An 11,121-nucleotide genomic window follows, 5' to 3' on the forward strand; every position below is an offset into this window, starting at 1 on the left:
AGGATCATAATTCATGCATGAAAGGGTTAAAGTAGGAATACATTGAGATCCACTGTACTGTTAATAAAGAAGAAGTATGTGTATGCATGTGTTTACATGTATGGCTTTATGTATGTAAATACATGTATACACGTGTTTAGAATAGAAAAGACTGGTAAATGACCATCATTGTCTGACAAGACAAAATATTTGCAAATTTTTTTAAAGTGAGCCAGAAAATAGCAGAAATAGATGAAAAAACCCAGTACATATAGTTTATTTTGTTACTTCAGTTCTCCTACTTTAGTGAATTGAGAACATCAATAACATTTTTGGAGTATAAAGAAGTATAAATAACCTAAAATGCTAATATATTAATTGACTATTCAGAATGTTTATTCAAAAATACTTTCACTTTTTTCTCGCCACCTTATTTCACAGCTCAAGATGTTACGCGCAGCAGGTGTGTGTGTGTGTGTTGTGCACACACACATGTTGTCGGCCCATTTACCTTTTCCACAACTTCCTCCGGGCCTCGTTTTGCTCAGCACCAGAAAACATCACGTTCTACTCCTGGAGTAGCAGAGCCCATCCCCTTTTTTCCCACACTCCCTCGGAGCAAATAATACTTCTCTCTTTCTTTTTTTTTTTTTTTTTCTAGTAACTTTTCTTACAAAAAGTGGAGCACCGAGGCTGAGACAGCAGAAGGTGCTGCTGTTCTCCCACTGACAGAACACCAAAAAAAAAAAAGAAAAGAAAGAAAACCCCAAGAAGCCCTAAAAAATGTACACTCCTCTGCGGTCCAATTCCAGTGTCTCGTTTTGAGGAGGGTCCTCGGAAAGGAGAGACGGGAGAAAGAAAGAATATTGCCTTTTTTTTTCTTCTTCTTCTTTTTTTTTTTTTTTTAAATCATCATTGTTATCGTTTGTTTGCACTTTTCTGAGACTTTCCAGCGATGTCTCTGAGAGGTGATGTTTGCGTGGTGACGGGAGCCTGCGGATTCCTGGGGAAGAGGCTCGTCCGGCTGCTTCTGGAGGAGGAGAAAGCGTCCGAGATCCGGCTGCTGGACAGAGACGTGCAGGCGCAGGTTTTGGAGAGTCTGGAGGGTAAAAAGAAAAAGTTTCTCTTTTTTTTTTTTTTTTCCCCCCCAAATCACATACAGAATAACGGAAAAAGGTAGCTGCGGGATTACGACGCTGTTCAGTCAAGTGTTTGCAATTAAACCCAGCGAGAAAATGCTTGCTTAATTAGACAGATAATTCATTCAAATCAGGTACGTTTGAGCGTAAAGCAAGTCAAGTGGACCCGAGAGGGTGAAAAATAGAATGCAGCGATGGCGGATAAAGTTGTCAGATCGGTTTGAGTCCGGTGGGGGGGGATAGAATCGAAATAAAATATCAGAAAATCAGTCGAGCTGTAAAAGCCAACACAACAACAAACTCCCGACATGCAGTAAAAAAAGGTGCTAAGAGGCGACTCCACAGCGCTCGGAAAGAGCAAGGACTCCAAAAGAGAACCAGATTTGATGGGACTTTATTTCCCGCGGCGCGGTATCAATAACGGGGTTTTATAGAAAGTGGGGACAGATCACGTATGCAGGAATGAAGGAAGCAAAGGATTGAATGCTTGCAAACTTGAGGCTTTCAGACAGTTTTCTGGATTAACATCAGACATAATCCTAGCAGGATTTTCAGAATCACACCATAAATCCCCTGTAAAAGACTACAGTTACAGGCTCAACCAAACAGTGCGGCAGAACTGACAAATTAAGCATGAAAGGGTTTGTTTTGTTTTTTTCTCCCTTTCTCCTTTTTGGCACCCACAGCTGCTGTATCCTAGAATCCAAAGAGAGTCGGTACCATCCGGGTCATTGTCACTGCGCTCGTTTAAAACCGAGTCACGAATCATATGTTCGGAGGCCCTTTGAGCCGCATGCGCACTTTTGGCAGCGTCTGATAACATTTTTGATTTGTTTGTTTGTTTTTTCAAAGCGTCCTCGGTCGTCTTCGCTCCATTAAATTCAGAATTTGGTGTAAAAGCCGACCCCTATGTCCTCCTGGTGTGGAAAAAAAAACCCCAAAAAAACCCCCAAAAAACAAGTGCAGATACTTCATTAATTGAAAACACGCCTTGATTTATATACCGAAGCACATTCCAGCAAGAGGAGGCCCAGATTTACGAACCACCAAGTGGACAAGCCTCGCTGTATTTCTCAGAGATAAAACCACGGTTACGTAACAAGGATTTATACGTAATCAACATATCGAGCAGGTGCGGCTTCCTCCTCCACATTCAGTCCGGTAGGTTTAGTTCTGAGTTAGCCATACCTTAAAAGTAGATTTAAAAAGCAAATAAATGCTCACATTGGTTAAAGAGCACTAGAATAATTACTTTTAAAAGTTTTCTCCAAATTTTTAGGGCTGATTATGTCCGTGTTGTGAAGTTCACATTTACTACATGTAACTGTAAACCTCACCTTGCAAAAGTATTCATACCTCTTCAGTTTTGTTTTGTTATTTTTGCTCAAAGTTCACCCACAAACTTCAGGATGTTCTTCAAGGGTCAAAGTAGCACATCATAGTGATGTGGAAGGGAAATAGCAGAGTTAATTTTTATAAATATCTAAAAAAGAAAAAAGTAAAAGTGACATCCTTCTCTAGAAGTAAAAAAAAAAACAAATATGAATATGCCGTCATCTGATTAAGCTCCTTTCTTCTCCTAGCGAACTGTTTCTGGCTTGCCTGTTCTTGCCAAGGAAAGTAATTCCCACAGCATAATGTTTCTACCACTATGTTTCACAGTGAGGTTGTAGTTTTGCACTTTGACCAAAAGTTCTATTTCTTTCTTGTATCTTTTCCCACATCTTCAATACTTTTTGCTATATTAAAGGTGCAGAATTATGCGAAATTTACTTTTTTAAAGCTTTGCATCATGTTAGAATGTTATTCCTTCATCGAAAAACACACCTGGAGTGTTGCCTTGATTCTTTGATGCATGTTTGAGAAATCTTTTAATCTCCCGTGGCAACCATTCAGCTATAAAATATGCCTGGGTGGACCTGGCTCCGCCTTCTGGGATGGAGCTCCTCCCCTGAGCTGCATTTTCTAAGCCGGATCACAGAGCAGTCCTCCCCTGAGATTCCCCCACTCGGCTCCTTCAGACTAGCCAGCAGCAATTGGCAAACACCTGTTGGAGCTTCGCACTAGCTGATTATAGGAGCTACTTCTTAGAGAAATGCTGGTAAAAACGATGTTAAAGGGTTAATAGAGGAGCCATGTTGTAATGACTTCCTGAAGGCGGAGTTTCAGAAAGAGGAGGAGTTTCTTAAAGTGACAGAGGCCCAATTTCAAGCCATTAAGTATCAAAGTCAAATTTCTCTTAAGACATATTTGATATACTGTATGTAGCATTTTTATGGCAAATACAGCTAACGTTGCTACTTGACTGTGCTAAAAAATTTACCTGGAAAACACTAAATACTGTCTCTTTAAAAACAAAAGGGCTAGACCAGATCATTCCAACCGCACCCTGATTGCCTGACTACAAACACTGGTTCCCAAAACCAGATTGCTAATCCCAAATTAGCTGCCTTGCAGTCACCGACTGTTTCATGAAAGCTCTCTGCACAGAGGGAGAAACCACACACACCAGAGCGCCCGCAAAATCTCTCCTTTATTTACAGAAATCACAGCATATAGAGGCAAAACGTCCCTCCCTTTCCCAATGGGGAATCAGTTTGCAATCTGTTGGCAAATCACGAGCTTTCGTTCCGGGAAGATTCCACACGGCGTCACATGGGAGAGTCACATTTATTTAGGGAAACATATAAGACATAAGAAGACTTTTGCAAGGCATTTGCACATAAATAAGGTGAACAATGTTTAGATAAACCAAACCTTCAGAATGACACCATCGACGTTGCCTTCATCATCACTGCTGCATCTGTTCACTTCACGACTTTTAAACGCAGCTTACACTGAATAAGACAGACAATTAATGTTTAGAGTTCCCAACTTGAAGATTTTGCATCACATTAAACAAAAAAAGCAACACGTTTTCCCTGAATGTCTTTCTTTCTTCTAGGCCAAAGGCTCAAATTTGTCAATTGAAAATTAGCGATGCACCGATCTGCCTTTTTTTTTCCGATAACGATATTTGAGGCCAATACCGATCTGATACAGAAAAACAGCGTTGAATTGACTTGAAATGTTTCCTTTTTTAAAACACAGACATAAATGTACTAAATTACAAATTTGTTTGATAACTCTCCACCAGTACAGCACACTAACATACACCAATTGCTTCACAAGCCTGGTCAAACATGGAAAAACAACTTTAATTTGTTAAGTTGGTGCAATCCGCAAAATAACTAGTAAATTAACTGAAGCTGGCAAAAACAACAGGTTGACTACTTTGGTCAAACCTAAAAAAAATCATCTGCAACAAACCTTTCAAATCATTCAGAAAGTGCAATTAGGAATTCTGAATATAATGTATAATAAATAAAACATGACGTCGCTCAGAGCACGAAGCATAGAGTTAGACTGAATAGATCTGCCCTTTTGGATCGGGCACATTATCGCCGATATCTGATCTAGGATTTTTCAATACCTCGACCGATACTGATATTAAAATCATATTGATGCATCTCTGTTAAAAATGAAAACCATGTTCATTTCAAAGCACACAGAAAATATCAGCCGCAATCATAAATGTGTTGACTAAAACGAAAAATTGTGAAATCAATACCCTTCTAATAGTCTCTTGAGAGTTGATCAACCTATGTTCCTTCATCTGATAGAAAGAACATTTCTTGTCTTGTGGCATCTGGTAGTTGCATTGTGCAACCTCACCTTACAGTGTTAATAAATTGTACATGTTGCCCCTCTTAAAGTACTTAATTTTAAATAATTAAAGTGATTAAATTAAGAAAAACCTAAAGGAATCGATTAGATTAGACATTTGCTTTTAAGGGTTTTCAAGTCGTATTTTGTTTTCATGTTTGACTAAGAGGTCCAAGCTTCCATCTCAAGTTTGTGGAAAATGTCAACCTGAATGATTCCCTTTCAGACTGCAGAGGCGAGACAACACTGAGCGTCTTCGAGGGGGACATCAGAGACGGGGACTTCTTGAGAAAAGCCTTGCGTGGCGCATCGACCGTCTTCCACATCGCTTCCCTCATCGACGTTACCGAGTCCATGGAGTACAGCGAGATGTACGGAGTCAACGTCAAAGGTGAGACGTTCCAAACCGAGTGAAAGCTGACTTTATAAGTTAGCAATAAGTGAGAAAGCGTTGACCCCAAACGGATTTATTTTGTTTTTGATTCAAATCACTACACTAATTTAAAATTGAAGCTAAGACAACCTTGATGAAATTCAAATGGCAGCTTTAAAAGGTTGATATAATGACTTATTATCCCCTAGATGTAACATCAACTTGTGCCACCCTAGTGTCACTGACATCCGATTGATGAAAATTCAAAGCAGTCCAAAGTCGTCACGTTACCGCCACCATGTTACGACTTTTGATAAAACTATTCCTTTACTGAAATGCTTGTTGTTTTCCTCCCAAAATGGTCGACTTTGTCTGGCCAGTCCACTGAATATTTTACCCAAAGTCCTGAGGATCACCAAGATATTTGTTGGCTAACTTTGAGATGGATCTTTGTGTTTTTGGGAGAGTTTTGGCCTTGAAACTCATATTCATACAGTGGATCCGGAAAGAATTCGCAGCGCTTCACTTTTTCCACCCCATTCCACACGTTCCAATCTCTTTTCTCAAATTTTACTCACAAATACTCCATCATCATGATAACGTGGAAAAAAAAAATTATGTTTTGCAAATCAATTAAAATAGAAAAACCAAGAAATCACATTTATGCCGGTATTCTTTGTTTAGTACCTTGTTGATCCACCTTTGGCAGCAATTACAGCCTGAAGTCGACGATGCCACCGGCTCGCTTCACCCATCTTTGGTCACTATTGCCCATTCTTCTTGGCAGTTCCACTCAATCTTCATTGGATGAGAAATGTCTGTTCACTGCCATTTTCAGGTCTTTTTAGAGATGTTCAATTAGATTCAAGTCTGGACTCTGGCTTGGCCACCCCTGGACGTCCACAGAGCGGTTCAGTACTTTGGGTCGCTGTCCTGCCACCACCACGCTTCACCTTAGGGAGAGTATTGATCTGGTGATAAGCCATACCGATTTTCCTCCAAACATGAAGCCTGGCATTCACACCAAAGAGTTCAATCTTTGTCTCATCAGACCAGAGAATCTTGTTTCTCCTGATCCGAGTGTCCAGGTGTGTTTTGGACAGGCTGTTCCTTTCAGTAAAGAGTGGCTTTCGTTTGACCGCTCTACCAAGCAGACCTGATTGGTGAATTGTAGCAGAGATGGTTGTCCTTCTGGAAGGTTCTCCTCTCTCCACAGACGAATGCTGGAGCTCTGACAGAGTGAACCCATCAGGTTTTTGGTCACTTCCTTGACTAAAGCCCTTTCCAACCAATTGCTCGATTTAGCCGTCCAGCTCTAGGAAGAGTCCTGCTGGTTCCAAGCTTCTTCCATGGACCAATGATGGAGGCCGCTGAGCTCACTGGGAACTTCAATGCAGCAGAAATGTTTATGGATCTTTCTCCAAATGTGTGTTATGAGACAATCCTGTCTAAGAGGTCTGCTGACTTTGACTTCATGTTTGATGCAGGACCTCATATAAACCTGTGTGCTCCTTCCCCAATCAAGTACAATCAACTGAACTGACCGCAGACGGAGGCCATTTAAGCTGAAGAAACATCTCAAAGAGAATCAGTGTTTAACAGCTCAAATTTGAGGTTCCAGGCAAGGGCTGAGAATAGTTATGTAAATGTGATTTATTAGTTTTCTATTTTTAATCAATTTGAATAATCTTTTTTTTAAATATCGCATTGTCCTAATGGGGTATATAGAATTTTAAGGAAAGAGATTCATTTAACACAATTTGGAATAAGGCTGTAACATAAAATGTGGAAAAAGTGAAGCGTTGTTAATGCTGCACCACATGCCATTTTTGCTCAATCTTTTTTTTTTAATTGTTACATCTGGAACACTGAAGCCTGCACTATGTAAGGTGTTTTTCTTGGTTCTCTCGCGACATCCTGGATGATTTTCTTGAAATAATTTGGTAGGCCGGTCACTTCTGGGAAGATTTGCCATGGCTTCACGTATTCCTCTCCCTCTGTGGATAATTGCTCTGACTGTGGTTCACCAGAGACCCAGCTTGGTGAAAGCCAGTTCTACGCATCGTTCAAAGGGTCTGAGGCGTGGACTCTGCTGAAATTTTAATTTTAATTTTACCCAATCGCTAACATTTGTCCGGGAAGAATGTAACACACAAGTTTGACGCTATAATGTTTACCGAAAGTTGCCTGCGCTGTTAACAACCGTCCTCCACTGCGAAGAGAGAAGTGCCAATCGGAACAAGATGGCTGTTAATGTTAATTCAATATTTGGAACGTGGCCAACACCGACTGAACGTCTTTGTTCACATCCTCCGTTCTTTTTCTGACCAGTCAGTGACTTTTATTATCAGACTTGACTCTACCAGACTGGCAGAAATCAAGCCTGGATATATAGCTGGTAGTGCAGAAACAAAAAGATGTAAATAATCACAGATAGCTCATTATTTAATCGGGGGAAATTATATTTTGATATTGTGGCAGATTGGTTTGCATAGAGCCAGCCATCACCTTCCTACACAATTCTGCTCGATTCTCATCTGACTTCACTGCTCTGTCTGGGATTTCTCCCAATGACTTGTATTTCTCCGGCAGAATTTCGCCAATTCACACAGCAGAAGATTTTTTCAGCAGAAGATCAATTTTCTGTGCTGTTTTAGAATCGTAGTTTGCCTTTAGTTTTAGCAATGGCAGCAGAGGAAGTGAACGAAGCGTTCAGTCCGAGTTGGCCACACCTCCAAATATTGAATTAACATCAACAGCCGCCTCGTTCGGCTTGGCTCTTCTCTTTTCAGAGTGGAGGATGGCTGTTTATAGCGCAGGCAATTTCCAGTAAGCTTTGTAAGTAATTGGGTGAAGATTAAAACGTCCAACACAGTCCACGCCTCCAGAAAGCAATCGCTTCTCAACAACCGAGAGTCCAGACCTTCTGAATGAAGCGAAGCGTAGAACAAGGATCTGGTTTTTACCAGGCTAGCTTGTTTGGATGAAATCATAATTGAAAACTGTTTCTTTAGGATTGTTTTGACTAAGAATCAATTGACTCCTTAAGAGTAGTTTGTACAAGTCACCATGTATGTTCCCTTTTTTCAACAGCAACAAGAAAATTTGCAAATGAAGAAAGGGGGAGTCTGTCCTCTCAGATTAAACTAATTAGTCAGTGATATAGTTACCAGCTTAACTTGTGATCTTTTGCGTTGCAGGAACTCAGCTGCTTTTGGAGGCGTGTATCCAAGAGAACGTGGCCTCTTTCATCTACACCAGCACGATGGAAGTGATGGGCCCGAACCCCCGAGGAGAGCCAATAATCAACGGCACCGAGGACACGGTTTACGACACCACCCTGAAGTTCAACTACAGCAAGACCAAAAAGGAGGCGGAGGACAGAACCCTTCAGGCCAACGGCGAGACGCTCCAGAACGGAGGCCGCCTCTCCACCTGCGCCCTCAGGCCCACGTACATCTACGGGGACGGCTGCCGCTTCCTGCTGTACCACATGGGCGACGGCATACGAAACAAGAATGTTCTCTTTCGCATGTCCGTGCCGGAGGCTCACGTGAACCCGGTCTACGTGGGCAACGCGGCCTTCGCTCACCTCCAGGCAGCCCGTAGCCTTAAAGATCCACAAAAAAGAAACGCGGTCGGAGGGAGGTTTTACTACCTCTCCGACGACACCCCGCCTATGAGTTACTCGGACTTCAATCATGTTTTGATGTCTCCCCTCGGCTTCGGCATTCAGGACAAACTCGTGCTGCCGCTCCGCCTCTTCTACATCCTGTGTTTTCTCCTGGAAGCGCTCTGCACGATCCTGCGACCGTTTGTCCGCATCGTGCCGCCGATGAACCGGCAGCTGCTCACCTTGTTGAACACTTCGTTTACCTTCTCCTACGAGAAAGCCAAGAAGGACCTGGGCTACGTCCCCAGGTACAGCTGGGTGGAAGCGCGCAGACGCACCACCGAATGGCTCGCCTCGCAGCTGCCAGCGGAGAGGGAAAAAATCATGTCCGGTTAATAAATTACAGTCTTAAAACTGGGAAATACGTTCCATAATAACACACATTTCATTCAGTGGCTGAAGCCGCAGTGTGAAGGAGCTGCTCAGAAATAAATGAATGACATCTGGCTCATTTTAAAGACGCAGTCACTCAAATTAACTCACGCAAGGTCCTTCGCCGTTATTGGTACCCCTTGCAAAGGGGAAACCGAAAGCTTTAAAATAGATTGTGAAGGAGATTTGCTGACCCTAAAAAGCCACACGCTTGATTTCTTTTCTTCTCTTCGCTCTTTCTTTTGGTTCCTCTCTTTAGTACTTTCTCTAAAATAAATCAGTTCCATTTGTTTTAGCCATTAGATTGGTACCAATCATTGTGAAAAAGCAATTAATGTATTTTTGCTGTTAAATAATGCTAGCTTCAGTTAAATCTAATTTACAGTAATAGTTTTGAGGAGATTCATCACCAATTATCAGAAGTATTTATTTCCTAATATGCCCTGGCTCTACTGTATAAAATTAACCAAATTAAAATTAACCAAATTAAAAATGTGACATTTTCAGGGTAAATTATCTTTCTGCAACAAGAAGGACGTCACACGCCGTCTCTCACTATGTATACGTATCAATAAATACATAGTGTGCTGTTTAAGTTGGGTGATGAACATCTATGAGAAATCATGCAATTAAAAACAGAGTTTTATTCCAGCTGTCATTCTAATAAAACTAACAGGGAAAATTTGTTTTTCTCATGGCGCATTTTCTGTTTTCCTCACCAATTTGGTGTCAGCGGTGTTCTAAAAGTCGGTCTTTGATGGATTTATTGATTGATGCCACAATGGAGTAAATGAATTTTCTCGTCAAAATGTGATTTTTTTTTTTTTTTTTTTTTTTGCTATATTGAGTTTATTCAGACATGTAAACTCGTGTTAATTGTGCTACACTGATACTGGAAAATATATACAGGGAAGCAATAACACATCACACCATGAAGTTATGATTATTATTAATCAATAAAATGAACCATTTCAATCATAAGTAAAACACAAACGGACAGACGAATCCAAATAATAAGCTTTTAGTTTTACGAGTTGTGATTGGTTGATTTTTGACTGTATTGTTTAAATGAGAAAATCAGAAATAACTTTAAGATTATAGTTTGTATTTGTGTAGATTCCAAAAAATATATATATAAAATAAAATTTCTTTAAAAGAAAATAAACAAAAAGACCCAGTGTGGTTTTTTTTCTTTTCTTTCAAGAAAGCAAAATATATCAGAACAAAAGCTATCCAGATTTCCATTTCAGATCATAATTTCTCCTCTTGTGTTTTTCATGTTTCTCCGAGAAACTTTAGATTTTTGGGAAAATGGCCCCCCGTATTTTCGCGGACGGCTGCCAAAGTTAGCTTTTATTGCACGTTTGTCCCATTTCCCACTAAGGTCTTCGTTACTATTGAGCTCTGAACCCCATTAACACAACAAGACTGGCAGCTGCAGCTGCAGCTCAGACCCTTGACCTCTTTCCAGGGAATTACATCTGTGCGTGTGTTTGTGTGACTGTGTGAAGGGGGGGCTACGTATGTGAGTTTGATTTATTTATTTATTTTAAAAAGAAGAAGAAAGGGTGAATTATATAAGGGAGTTAGAAATTGAAAGACAAGTAAACCGATCGACCTTTTCCTCCCCGTCTCTCTGTGAGCTTGACCCCGGCTCACTTTCTCAGACGCTCCTCCTCCGCTTTCTTCCAAACCGCAGAAACCACACAAAGCAGTGGGCAGCTAGGCCAGAGTCCAGCATTTTTAAACAAACAGCCATTGAACACAAATGAGGTCATGGATTCACCACCAGGCAAAGACCTCCAACTAGTCGGTGCCTCACCACAAAACACAGGGTTGGCGGGGGGCGGAGGGGTGGATGAAAGACGGGAAAACAAACC

The 11,121-nt window shown here is 41.0% G+C and overlaps 1 protein-coding gene across 1 annotated transcript; it reads left to right on the forward strand.

The window, feature by feature from the left end:
• Nucleotides 1-10,348, forward strand: LOC102228303 (3 beta-hydroxysteroid dehydrogenase/Delta 5-->4-isomerase-like). Its single transcript, XM_005806238.3, has 3 exons — nucleotides 1-1,085; nucleotides 5,050-5,214; nucleotides 8,397-10,348. Exons 1-3 carry the CDS (start codon nucleotides 935-937, stop codon nucleotides 9,203-9,205), a joined length of 1,125 nt encoding a protein of 374 aa, XP_005806295.1. The 5' UTR covers nucleotides 1-934; the 3' UTR covers nucleotides 9,206-10,348.
• Nucleotides 10,349-11,121: the final 773 nt, after the last annotated feature.

The sequence above is a fragment of the Xiphophorus maculatus genome, chromosome 7 (assembly GCF_002775205.1).
Source record: "Xiphophorus maculatus strain JP 163 A chromosome 7, X_maculatus-5.0-male, whole genome shotgun sequence".
Lineage (NCBI taxonomy): Eukaryota > Metazoa > Chordata > Actinopteri > Cyprinodontiformes > Poeciliidae > Xiphophorus > Xiphophorus maculatus.

Coding starts and splice junctions, on each gene's coding strand:
- LOC102228303 (XM_005806238.3), top strand. CDS start 935: ATGTCTCTGAGAGGTGATGTTTGCGTGGTGACGGGAGCCTGCGGATTC. Junction 1,086..5,049: donor GGTTTTGGAGAGTCTGGAGG/GTAAAAAGAAAA, acceptor ATTCCCTTTCAG/ACTGCAGAGGCGAGACAACA. Junction 5,215..8,396: donor GTACGGAGTCAACGTCAAAG/GTGAGACGTTCC, acceptor TTTGCGTTGCAG/GAACTCAGCTGCTTTTGGAG.